The sequence below is a fragment of the Lagopus leucura genome, unplaced genomic scaffold, assembly GCF_019238085.1.
Source record: "Lagopus leucura isolate 7727_CA_CO unplaced genomic scaffold, USGS_WTPT01 Super-Scaffold_100015, whole genome shotgun sequence".
NCBI classification, from domain to species: Eukaryota; Metazoa; Chordata; class Aves; order Galliformes; family Phasianidae; genus Lagopus; species Lagopus leucura.
Window position 1 is genome coordinate 11052493 of NW_024962269.1, and position 14107 is coordinate 11066599.

Here is a 14107-nt window from a genome sequence, read left to right on the forward strand (position 1 = left end):
GTCACAACTGTTTCTCATTTACATATCACTAGTAACAAATTCATACCTTATTTTCCACTCACTAAAATGCTTTAGAAATGAAAGTCACATTTCTATCCAAGATATGAACACACTGTGCCTTCGAAAAACTTTAGGAACTTCTTTTCTGGACTTTCTATCAGACAGGCTGCCTGTTGGTTTAACTCAGCCCTCCTACAACACTGCTCTGTGGTGAGAGGAGGCTCACCTGAAGCTCTATGCATTTAGCACTTAAGCCTCTTGCAGTCTTTTTAAAGCTTTCTTGTTTTTCCTAAATTCTTTGCAAACTCCCTATCAGATATGGGCAACTCCAAGCACAAGAAGTTTGTATCTCAGTTTACAGCCAGCAAAGCAGCTGCATTCACCATTACTTTCACCATTTTCAAGCAGGAAGAAAGATCAGGATCCAGAACTGCTATCAACACTATCAGAAGTCTGACCACCAGCTTACTAAGTGGTGGTGGACTTGGGAGACTGTTGCATAAAACATTTTAAATCTGCTGGCACACACTTAAGCAAATTTGGTTTGAAGATACTAAAGGAAGTAGAGAGCAAATCATTAGACATTGATAAAAACTGATGTCCAACTGCTTTTAGATGTTACTCTGATTATCTAGGAAATGAGTTAAATTCTCCATGGAGATCACTAGGAGTTTTACCATTGATATTAGTCAAGGTAGAATTTTCCCCCACTGTCTATAGGTTTAAAATCCTGCCACAACCTGTGGTGCCTATTAAAAATCCATGAGCACTTCTCAGAGTAGGGAGCACTAAGTGTAATGCTCAGGGCAGTTATACTTTCTTTCTTTAAACTGTCTTCAGATATTTCTTCTGCCTTTTCTATCTTGGAAATAATGTGTTGAGCACTGTTAAAACAGTAGTCAAGAACTTGCTGGCTACATTCTATGGAAAATAAAAGGATAGTATAGAGCTTGAAAAGAACAATAATTTGAATGTCTTATTGTTATTTGTAATAAAGGCTCTTTCCTTAAGGGTCTTTTCGGATCCTTAACCACATATTAATGCTCTACAGATGAGGATTGCTCCCTTGTGGGAGAAATAAGGTGGAGCATGGAATCCCTTCCAAGAAAGCAACAGATTTGGGAAAGGAACAAAAAGAATTCACCATTTGAGTAAGTGGAGAATTAAGAACAGATAAACACAATTACCAGAGTTCAGATTGTGTACTTCAGAAGTGCCAAGAGGCTCCTGTCTCAGATGCACTCACACAGCATAAGTGCAGTCCTTCCCACAATATCTAGAACCTCATTTGGTAACAAATTGGTCCATCTAGTTCATAGTCAAAGCCATGGCCTGAGCTCACAGATCAGCTACCTTTGGCTGATAGTAACAGGAAATTCCAAGTGCAAAATTCTCAGTGCAGGCTCCTAAGTTTAGCCAAGCAAATGCTCAGATTGACTGCAACAGAAAGTGTATGACTCCTGATATTCATGTTAATTACCTTAGACTTACCTTAGACTGTGAATACCATTAGACATAAATACTCCGCATCATCTCAAAAACATTCCTTCCTTCAGCTCAATGCTTTTGGCATTAGACTGGAATTTCTTTTTACTTCAGCGTCAAATGAAACCTCATAGCAAGGAATCCACTTCCTTGGCATGGAAGATTAAAGGAGAGAGGGATCATGGAAAGATTTAGCTGAGAAGAAACCCAGAAGGCACAGCTACACTCGTACACAAGGAAGCTGGCAATATCAAACAGCAAGAAAACAGCACTCTCTCTTTATTCCTCCAAGCTCACGAGGCATGCATTAGAAGGAGGGTGGATGTAGTTCTTTGGAAGATGTTCTTACTTTGTAGAGGCCGTGGCTGCAGCCGCAGTACGTGCTCTCCATGGTGTAGCTCCTCAGCACACCCATTTCCTGCCACACCACCACCCGGGCCGTCGACTTGCGGGACTTTTCTACAAGGAAGCTGCAGCTGTTCATGACAAACGCAGGGGCCACTTTGTCCAGGATTTTAGGGAGAGTCTATGAGAAAGTATCAGCAATTAGAAAATGAATTGAACAGATGCACGTGCATTTGTATCACCCACACATCTACAGAGACCTATGCTTTCTAAAGTGCGTATCACCAAATCTATCTGTAGAAACTGTCACTGTGATGTTCCAACTAGTGCCAAACTGGACTCATCTTCATCCCAAGTGAAATCTTCACATTCCAATGTTTGTGTTTTTTTTTTCCCCAGTCACAGACAAAAATGCTAGAAGTACATTTGGTACATCCCATCCAAAATGAAGTATCTGCACACCAAATAGTTTTGGACTGCTGAAGTCACTTACAAAGTTTTACTTTCAAGCTGCTTCAACATTAACTACATTTCCCTGTTCTGCCTAGCGGGTTGCAGTCATAGCTTTGCACACAATGTTTCCATTCTCTCCTTTCCAGCTCCTCCCATTATGCATTCATAATTTGACAAGGGATTCAGCTACAGGAAGAATTTTGTTTGAACAAAGCACATAGCAGAGAAAGGGAACGTGTAATCCCACTGAAGGTCACAGATAATTATAGGAAAATAGAGCTTAACATTTAACTATCTTGCATTGTGAAATAAACCAAAATATTCTCATCTGGGATCACATGGTACATTGGATACACTCCACATAGAAAATGACAATAAAGAGTAAATATGAAAATTCAGTAAAATTATCTCTTAGCTCTGAGTAATTTTCTTATTCTAGACATCATTTTTCTCAACAACAGCCTATAAAAACTGCTAATACACTGTGCTATCAAATATTTCTATCAGTGTGGATGCAACACTTCTTCACGCTACCTGTAAAAACATATTCTAGATACATTAACACTAGGTGTGCTGTGTAGAAATTGGGCTTTTACATACATATGCACATACATGCATATAAATGGTAGTACTTCCATGCTGCCCAAAGACCATCTGGTCCATCAAGTGAAGAGCAAGCAAAATAAGAACTTTCATTATTTCTTTAATGACAGCTTTCTTAAACTTCTGAATAGAATGGAATCATCCAGAAGGAGCTTCTGCTCATTGCTAATGGCATTTACCCTCGAATTTCATTCAGTTTGGGTGGTGAAAGCCAACCAGCTAATTTCACTTTCCAATAACAATCAGTGAAACTGATTGATTCTAAGCAATTCTAGTTCCACTCTGTTGAGCTTTACGTCATCGCTCTGTACAGGAATACATGGTTTCATCAAAATTGAAAAAGTAATGTTTAATAGCAGGTCTTCTCTTAAAGCATGACTGATGCAGATGATAAATCTTTGGCCTAAACTATTCTGCCATATCCACTGCAAACATCTTAATCATACATACCTCTGTAATAAAGTAAATGTTATTTCCAGTATATCCTATCTACAGCTGTGAACGGACCCTACCAGTTCTGTAAGGTGCAGATCTATAGATCCATAAGATCCATTCATCAGATGAAGAAACTGATGAATAGGAACAAAGTGAGAGGTTACATTTCAAAGCTGAGACCAGCATGAGCCTAACTCTTAAGATCTGCACTGTGCTATTAAGAGCTACAGCATTCCTTTTCTTGTGAGAATACTGAACAGAGGAATCTTTAAAATTGATTACTTGCTCTGGACTAAACATTCACTGCTTCTGAATTGCCTCCAAAGTACAATTTGCTGCAAAATATTACAATTCCATGCAGCACTTCCTGGTTTTCCTGGAGCCAGGTTAAAAATACAGCACAGTCACCCAAACAATTATAATCCTGAGCACAATCATTAGATCCAGTTAAACCGTGCGTGAAGGCCCAGATAGTTTTCATTCTGCCCTTATCTGAAGCAGCACACAGATTTTTGTAAATATGAAATACCATAATCAGATCCCTAATCCAGTTTAGTCTTTAAAAACAATTGAAATTATATGCATAATCAATCTTTTACATTTGATTAAATAGAAACGCTGGCAGGTAACAGTAATGTCTCTGTAGTCAGGACTCATTTAGAAGCATTAGCAAATCTGAATTTAATATTCTTTTCATTTCACCAGCTTTCACTGGATTTCACACTAATAGTTCTTTCTTCTCTGCTTTTCTCATTAATTATCTTTCAATTGTATTTTTGGGATGGTGCAAACACATCTTTTCAAAGGATTCTTTTATGACAATACATTAGTATAACTGCACGCCCTGTCTCTCACGCAGCTAGATTTAGCATGCACAACAGCAGGGGTGCTGCTCCTCATACAGGACCCCTGTCCATAAACCTCCATTCCCATTTGGTCAGAATGGAATTAGGATTCTTTACTGATGCCCCTTCAGAGATTGCTGTTCAAGGGCCTGGAACGGCGATTAAAAGGAGAAATCCTGAGGCTGGGTTTTGCGATGCCAATGCTATGCAAGTCATCTGAGGCCAAATACTAGAAGGTAACAATGACTCTTTCTCTCATGAATGGTCAAGGGCTACAGCAAAGGCTATTCAAAAATCACAATTTTCTCAAGGTACTGCGTTCACGTTTTTGGGAAGTAAATCCATCATGGAGGCCAGGATCATCCCCAATTACTCATGGGAGGAAAGACAGAAACTTCCCATATTGTGCAAAAGGGAGAATTCTAATCACAAAATCTTTCATCTAGGCCACTGCAGATTCTTGGACACCCTTGGAGACTTGCTCTTGGTTTCTTCATTGCAGATTCAAGACAGGCACCAGATGCTGAAAGCAGCATTTGAATTCTGTTTGTGTAACAGTGAGCTATCCTCAGCCTTTTCCAGCTCTCTGAATTCAAATACAACACGCGATGTTCTGATTGTAAGCCCCCTACCTGCTTTCCTTGTGAAACAAGTGTTTCCACAAGGACTTCTCATGAGTTGTGGATGAGAGAAGCACACGTATACTTGGAACTTACAAAACGCAAAAATACAACATCCCTATTAGTCAGTGGCTGAAGACAGTAAAAGAGCATCTTAATAAAACGAAATAGAGATCCATCTATTGACAATATTATTGCTGATAGCTGGTGCATGAAGATACCAGGAATTATTTGAATTTTTCTGCATCTCTACTCCTCTGGAGAAAGAGAAGTTTGCACATACCTACAGAACTTGTGATCTGACCTCATCTTAAGGAGAGGTGTAGGTGTACATATATGCCAGCAACTGCAGAAAGGAACAAAGTGGACCTACCCTGTAGCCAACATCTTCTGTGATAACTGCTGTGTCAACCGTGCAGCCTGCTTGCCACAAAGTCTCCTTGATGCTGCAACCATAGAGGAACACATTCTTTTTCTGGGAGTGGCCATGGTAGTCACAGAATACCTAGAGAGGAAAAAAAGGGAAAATCTTGAATACTGAAGTAAATTTCCTGGTTCTTCACAACAGACGCTATAAACACTATATGTGAAGAATTCTTTTCAGTTCTCTTCAGAAAAACTTAGTGCTCTGGGCCCAGCCTATAATCAGTGTCAAACTTTGTTAGTCAGCTGTACCTTGCTTTATCTATTGGATCTGACATGATCTCATGAATCCAGTGTCAACACCAGTGCATTTCTGTCTACAGCAGAAATAAACATGACACCTGTGCAAGATTCCATGCCAACTCAGGAACCTGAGAGTTCATGGTAACTTATGATACAACACAGCAATTTGTCAGGCTCCTCTGACTTCTCAACTCCAGCATTATCTTCAGCAGATTTAAAAACTGCACCTTTCCCCAGTAATTAACCATCTTGGCTTCTTTAAATTCAAAAACTGTGCTACGTATTTTTCAGGAAAATGTAATTGTGCAATTGTGTAAAAATGTATCATACGTGGTCAGATCCTTACTTGAATTCCTGGACATCAAGCACAGAGCATTATCTGTCTTTGTGACAAATAATCTGATTCCATACTCTATCATACATTCCATAATCTATCTATCTAATCCATCTCTCATGTCATATAAACTAGGTACAAGGTACATTACAGGTTTTAATGGAAGTTTTGATTGCCCTCATAGGCAGATATCAACTCCAACAAAAATGAAAATCACGATTTAATGACCCAAGAGGTAAATATTGACACAAGTGTTAAATAATAATCAATCTCATTGCCCTCAGAAATATGAAGTCAATACAGACTGCTGTTACATATATTCTCTGTGCCTTTATCAGGAAAACTCAGAAATCTGTCAACGAAAAGACAAGGATTTCTGAAGAGAAGACATTGGTTCATTTAAAAACAATATTTAGTGCTGATTAGAAAGGAACTTCATGATCTCATTTAAATAGTTTTCTGAGGCATGTATCAGAGACAAAGGGACAGGTGTCAAGAGGTAGGGAAGAACTATGGATCAATTAAAAAAAATGAGGGAGAAAAATATGTGTTCTTGTATAAGCACAGACAGATGGAGTAGATCAACTTCTTCCACCAACTGTTAAGGCAAGTTTTAGCCTAGTATGCTTATTTACTAGTTACACTGTAACTGAGTTTAGCTGCAGCCGGTCAGGAAGTTTAATAATCTAGGAACTGAGTATTTAAATACTTGCAGCTGCTCGGACAAGCTGTACACTGACTGGAGATGCTAAGACACACACACACAGAGGTTCATCCCACAAGTCCTAACTAACTGCACAGCTGTAGCCACAGAACACCCTGAGCTGGACAGGACCTGCAAAAGGATCACCCAGTCCAACTTCTGGCTCCATACAGACCATCCAAAATTCAAACCGTGTATTGAACCTTCCCCTCTTGACCCTCCCCTGAGGCAGCTCAGTGCTGTTCCCTCTGGTCCTGTGGAGTCACTGGAGAGCAGCGCTGAACCCCCGCCGCCATGAGCCTCCCCTCAGCTCCTCTGCCCTAGGCAGAACAAACCAAGGGACTCCAGCAGCTCCTCACACACCTTGCCCTCCAGACCCTTCATCATCTTTGCAGCCATCCTTCAGGCTCTAACAGTTTTACCTTCTTATCTTGTGGCACCAAACCTGCACGTAGCACTGGAGCTGAGACCACAGCAGAGCTGAGCCGCCAGGCCATGTGCACACACAGGGCTTATGCAGCCCTGCACTGCAAGCAACTGCCTGAAACACAGGGAATTATCCCATAAAGGCCCCTTCCAAACAGCTGCATTTATTGGTTCTTTTAATGACGGGCATTTTTCCAGTTAGCGTTCCATCTATGCTTCCAGCAATACAGACATAGATTAGTTTAACCACAGGTACCACCTAGAATTTACTCCTATGAATATCAAAGAAGATTTTATAGCTGTGGTTCTATTTCGAGGCAGAGATCCCAGCTCAACCGGGTATCAATTACCTGCCAATTTACAGAATTACTAACATGCAAGATGCATATATTATTACCTAAAAGATTACTTATCGGAAACCACACAGGGATGATCAGCTGCTCAGATAGCTTTGCTGCCTGATAAGTAGGAGGTCTATAATTCTGCATCTCAAGAAACCTGCCAGTGAGTCCCTAAGTGACAAGTCAGGAATAAGCGTTCCATATTAGTAAAGGATTATAAGAGCCAAGCTCTGTAACACCACTGTTTCATGCCCTGGGATGCATCACTGATTGCCACCCACCTCCACAGGAGAGAAGTCAGCGCTACTGGAAATATTTCCATTCCATTTGTGCATTGCATAGACCTTCATTTTAATTAATTTTCCTGAATATTGCAGTTATTCTCAATGTTTATGACAAACTGTTTTCTTTTATAATACATTCTTCTGCTCTATTTTTATTCTACAGAGCAGCTTAAGCCTCAACATTTAGCCAAGAAAAAACTGTATTTTGTAGTTGCAGCACCCAATGAAGAACTTTTCTGGGGTTATGTCTGAGCAACCACAAGGCAAGCTTGGGACTTACCTACCCATTTTTCTCTACTCTATGTATCTTGTGCAGCTGGGATACTAACACATAGTCAGATTCCAAGTCTTGTGCTCACTGGGGTATGACTCAAGATACACATGCAAATTTTGATCTATTTAAAGTTACATACCAGCATTGAGCATCATAAAGGTAAGGACCTGCTTTCAAACTCAAAAACAATCCCCCTCACAGATTCACTCAATGACTCACAGAATCAGGAAGCTTTTAAAACAAACGAAAAGCAAACAGAAAATGGAAGCAAAAAACTCTGTTGGCAAACAGAACATTTTGAAGTTTCTGTATTTTTTCTCAAAAATCTCCATCTTTCCTCAGTAGCATTGTGAGAGCACCCAACCTGAGTCTCAAGGTAGACACATCTAGCATTGTTGGCTCACGAAAAGCTACATCCTTCCAGTCAGATCTGTTTCCAAGCTTAACACAGAACACCTTTGAAAGCAAACACTGCTTGGTGTTTCCTGGTCCCTGGGAGCTTCTTTCTGTCCCCTCCAAAAGTAACTTGCTCTTCGCTGCAGCTTGATCTCTCTGTATGAGCTACACTTTTCTGTTGCATACTGCAAGGTGCAACTTGCAAACTGTACCATTTCCTCACCACAAATGCTCAAGGGGAAAGCAGCATCTCTTTCCCCCTCAGTCCCAGCTGCTCCCAAGCTCACTCTCTCATACTCCCACTGCTCTCAGTTGGCAAGAAATCCCCCGCAGTGGAGAGCTGCAATACCACAGTACATCCAGCCCCTTTCTTTTACCAGGGTTTCCAGAACCAACAAGAGAAGCAAAAAAAAAAAAAAAAAAAGAAAAAGCACTTAGAAGGCTGTTTTCTATGGCTGAAGTTACCAATTAAAATGGGTTTGGCTTGAAATGCTGTTAACTTTGAAGTTATTTCCTTTTCTCTTTCAAGCATCTTTTGTTTGCTTTGAAGAAACTGCTTGCCCATCCCCAGTATAAATGAAACTAATCCACTCCACAGAAATCATTTGGCTATCAGTGAAATTGGCTTCATGGCATCATGGCAGTGAGTGCAAGGCAGAAGAAACCCAGCTCCCTTCTGTAGTGGGGAAAAGGCATTTGTAAGCATGTAAAAACCAAAATCAATGTACTCTTCAAAGGCAAAGAAAAATCAGTTTACCACGACTGACATACTGCCTGTGAGTGAGAGAGATGATACGATCAATAGTCTTACTTCACTCGGCAGGATGAAAACTTCCACTGGGCTCATGTTCAACTTCATGCATTTGGATATGACAGGGATGGTTCTGATAAATTTAAATTAAAAAGACCCAATAAGATAAGCATGGTAAAACAAAACTGATCAGATGTAGCTCAAAACCCAAATAAAATGTAGGTGAGTAAACTCTCAGCTGCAAGTTGAACTTCCAATAGATTCCTTGGACTACAGAGCTGAACGTCAGGGCTGTTGTTTCGGCCAAAAATAGCATATTTCCACAAAAATTCACTTATAGAAACTCACAGACATTTGCACCTTATCTGAGGATTTTCTCATCAAGACCAGAGGGAACTGTCCATCTTTGGACATTTCCTGCCTAACTGGGGCTATGAGAGGCCAACCTGCCGGTCCATCCGCTTCCATTCCGTTCATCGACATTTGAAACTCTCAGCATTTTTTATCCTGAAGTCTCAGAACTATTCGGTCTACTGAGCACCAAGACAAAGCAGATGAGGATAGATCCCATATATATCCCAGTAGCATCATCCTCATGAACTTCTGGTCGAAGTCGTTCTCTTCTCACTAAAGCAGCAGGGAAGTTCAACCATTTTGAAGACTATCTCCTGTGTTTCTGTGATTGCACAGATTGCTCCAGCCTCAGCTTTTGCATGATCCATGCAGACCACAGAAGACTACAGGCTTCAGCCTTTACAGAATTTCTTCTGTCATTGCCAGAAAGACAGCAAAAACCTACTACCAATATCTAGCTTAGTTGAAGTACTTTGAGGATACTAAGGAGCTTTAAAGAATTTATATTCACACTGCAGGTGTGCAAAGACTCTGAAGTTTGGAGTTGGTTAGAAGATTCAGCAGATAATCCAAGACTTTCAAAAACATTCCTGAAGGATGAAAGTGTAACAGCATAGGATGCTTTCCAAATCTCTCCAGCCATAAAGCAAGGCTGCTCACACAACTGCAATAAGCAACAGAAGATACTGGGAGTTACTCACCAGAGGGGCCCGGCCGATGCTGCGCAGATAATACAGAAGACCTTTGGTGTGGTAAATTGTTGGATGAAGCTGAGAACTGGGCGTCAGCCACTGTCTGTTCAGATCATCTCCACTCAAGGAACAACGGTGGCTGAAATCACAAAGCAACACATCACAAATCCCTGAAAGAAAAGCTGATTCCAAAGAGTTCCTGATTCTGGCAAGACCTGGCACAGTGATGGGGAACGTCAATTAAAATAAAAGATCAAAGATTTTTAACATGGCATTGGAATGAATCAACAGTCAGTACGCTTCAGAGGTGCGTGCCGCATGCAGATTTGATCATTTCCTTTCCTTCCAGAATTCACACAGTTACAGCCCTGAAAATAAATGCAGATTTTCCTTTACCTAAGTACACACACAATCAGGACTACTTACAAACAAAATTATCTTCGGAAATGCTCTAAATTCTGTGCTATCTACAAAACTCACCCAGCTTACATGCAGCAAAGGCTTCTCAAAACCTCCACAGCAAATAAGTACATCCAACTCCTACTCATTCTAATTGAAGACAGGTGCTTGAATCTCTTCGACCAGTCTGAAATATGTATGCACTTAAATGAGATGAGCTGGATATCTCATTTAAGCTCCTCCGCTCATGAGAAATGTAGCTATCTGAAGCACATCAAGAAGATCTTGATGCATGCTACATCATTATGTGGAACAATTACCTAGATTCACTGCAAAGACTGAATAAAAAGCTAAATAAGGATCTTAGATTTGCAGTGAGAAAGTGTTTTCATTAGTTGGCTTGAAAATATTCTGCTCCTGACTCAGTGATCAGTGAAAAATTTTGCAGGATATTTGATTGTAAGGAGCAGTACATCATCGTGCAATTTTGCAACATCTGACTAATTTCCCTCATTAGTGACTGTGTGCACTGCAGAGCCTAACTATTTTAAGTACTGGACAAATTCCTACTACAGAGTTACACCCAGCTTTGCTGTTCCAGCCTAGCAACAGAATAAGTACAGATGTATTCCTGGGGACACAATCTGGTGCTCTTCAGGCAGAATCTTGCGTTAAAATTGGGGTGCATTGCATCCAGCAGTTTTGACATTATCAGTGCCTTGCAAATGATGCTTGCAGAAAAAAGATCTTAAAACGGGAATACTTGAAAAAAAATACTAGATACACTGGAGAACTGGTTAAGAAAGGAAAACAAAGAAACAATAAAATTCACTAAAAATGTCATACGATTTTAATGGAGGAAAACAAGGTCTCTGATGCCATCTTGGGGTTTCTGGCAACATCACAAGACCCATTCTGACTTTCGTTCTAGTGTTACCTGAATTCCCTTCTTTCTTCATAACCCATAGCTGCTACATTGCTCATTCTGAAAGTTGGAAAATATTACCAGTAGCTAAAGCACGAGAAGCCACTGAATGCTTCTACCAAAAATTCCATGTGAAAACATGATCACCTCTGTTATGTTTCTTCATAGCCCTTCAGGCAAAGTTACCTGTAGGTTCACCTCTCCTGACCTGTAGGACATCAGATGCTCAGCTGAGATTTACAAGTGTATTTCTGCTAAGAACTTGTGTACGTACACAACTTCCTTCCAGCGGGTATAACTCCATTTTAAAAGTCACTTAACAAAAAAACACTTTGTAATATGTATATATATATATATATATATATAATTTTTCTTTCAGAACACAAGAACAAATGCATGTTCTTTTAGAAAAGGATGCAAGAAAAAAACTCCTAATCAACTCTACAGCATTGCAGTGCTTCTCACTGCAGCGTCTGGTTCTGCTATGGCCTATGCTCTGGGATGCAGTGCTGGTTCACAAGCACAGCTTCTACACAGGATGCTGACATGTCCATAGCTCACAGCACCCTCACTCTTTGGACAGTCTTCACTCTGCCCATGTTGCAATTTACCAATTCCATAAGTCTGATAAAAAAGGAGGCTCTTCCTAGTGGAGACCCTATGACGGTTCAATTGCCCCATGCCATTCACAGGCAAAGCTGTTATTTACAGCAGGGAAGGAAGGTAAATTCTCAGCAAGCAGGCAAAAACTGGGAGGCAAAGTTCAGTTTTGTTCCTCCAATGATGAACATCTTTGCTCATATAAATGACCTTTAAACATTAGTCCTCTGCCTGGCAGCTTGTAGCCGCAGCTCTGAAGGAGATGCAGAACTTTAATTAAATTATGAGACACTGATTTTTCCAATCTCGCTCTCTCCCTCTGATCATAGTGTTAAAGGCTGTTTATTTTTGGAGATCCCCACCAGCTCTGCTCCCTTGTTCCTTTCCTTCTTCTCTTCCTCTCCTAATGGTGATGACATTCGCAGATAATGGTTTTGTCCGTTATGCTCTGCAGCCAAGGGTGAAGGTAAAATATTAAGCTGATCTCAAGTGCTGATAGCAAATGAAGGGACTGGAAAGCTGAGACTGGCTTTCTACATTTGGCAGGATTTAATGAAATTCACTTCTCAAATCAAAAGGCATTTCTCACAACGTAGTTCCATGCTATTATGTTTGCTTTAAATGCTTTATGTCTTCTCTCCTTTGCAGCATTAGTGAGACTACGTGACAGCCCGGATGGGACTACAAGCGGCTCAAACCAAGTGATGAAAATGTTTGCCACAAGGAATTCCAATACAGTAAAGAAAACCCCACCTCTATCTCTATACAGATTACCCGTAATTAAATTGTATTTCCCTTGCTCACAAGTCTGATGCTTTGGATTGAACTTTTGTTACAGCTCTACTTCCTTTTCTACATTTAAACAGTTTTTCAATGAGGGTCAGCATGTGGGACAGTTGTTAGCTGCCTCTTGGACTATACTGCTTGGCTACCAAAGCACAACAAAAGGAAACTATTTTCTCTTTTGTTCTACATAAGAACTGAAGTGGCTCCATTAAACATTTCAGCCACAACCTTTGAGAGATATGATCCATTAGGGCCACTGCAGAAAGGACCAGTTCCACAATTTGAAGTAGTCTCTGCAAATATCATGTCTCTCCCACCAAGCAAGACCAAACACTTTTGACCTTCTTACTACAAGCAGACTCTAGGGCTGTAACGTTTCTGTGAGTAGCTCTAGAATAACTCAAGAAAACTATGGAGCTGGTAGAAGATAGGATCCTCTAAGCGTAACTAAGCTGTTCTAAAAATGTATGTAGCCAGAAAACACTGCCACAGTGATACACAGCAAAGCATTCAGCACTCACAATTGTCTGAGGAAAGAAATGCTTGGGCAATCTGTCCTTCAGATATACTAGTGCCATGTGTCCCTGGAAAATGAACAAAGTATTCAAGCCCAGACCCTGGAACAAAGATCTGATGGAACACATACAACTCTCCTTTGACTGGCTGTGAGCGCAGAAAATTCAACCACAGGTGAATCTGTTGATGCCTGTTGGCTGCAAATATCATTACACATCATCAGTAATACTCCTGCACCTCTACAAGCCTCACCTCTGAAGATGTATAAAGGTAGGTAGTCATTCAGAACTGCAAATGGGAGAACTACTCTATGAAAACTGGATCCTTAACATCTCCAGTTGATATACACCACAGTCATAAAGATGAGGTTGAGTTTTCTCTTCTGAATCCACAGGCAGTAAACGCACTTCTAAGAAAAGCATTAGGTCTTTCTCTGAAGGCAGGGACACCTCAGAGGGAGTTAATGAGAAATAGGTTAAGTTGCTAAAGCATGGATTTATTCAGTTAAAAACAGAATAACATTTTAAGTCTGTTTGCAACTGAAAGACCTTGCTTTTAATCTTGCACCTCGAAGTTTGACGTGAAGTTTTACTGAACATTTGTCTTCTTTGTTGTCTTACCCTTAGGCCTGCTTGACTTAAGTGCAAAGCAAAAGATCCCAAGCACCTCAGCTTCCAACTTTACTGAATTCTGAAATGTGTTTGGACTGGGAGACACTACCTAAGCTAACCCAAGGCTGATATGGTCAACAGAACTCTTCAGTTGGCTGTGGTAAGACTGGATCAATGCCCTGCATGGAAAGGAAAATGAGAGGGGAAAAAGAGAGAGGGGGGAATACAGAGGGAGGAGAGGAGAAAAAGAAAACAGACACCAG

At 40.5% G+C, this 14107-nt stretch overlaps 1 protein-coding gene across 9 annotated transcripts in view; it reads right to left on the minus strand.

Moving 5' to 3' along the window:
- The window catches only part of AGBL1 (AGBL carboxypeptidase 1), a 489727-nt gene that overhangs the window by 338231 nt on the left and 137389 nt on the right, over positions 1 to 14107 (minus strand). For all 9 annotated transcript variants that reach the window (XR_006179785.1, XR_006179786.1, XR_006179787.1 and 6 more), the window contains 3 exons: positions 10017 to 10146; positions 5160 to 5291; positions 1835 to 2011 (listed from right to left, as the gene is read on the minus strand). Coding sequence is in view for 5 of the 9 variants with exons in the window: in XM_042875615.1 (XP_042731549.1) it covers positions 1835 to 2011; positions 5160 to 5291; positions 10017 to 10146 (439 nt within the window). In the remaining 4 variants the exon portion in view is untranslated. The remainder of the gene's footprint in view (positions 1 to 1834; positions 2012 to 5159; positions 5292 to 10016; positions 10147 to 14107) is intronic.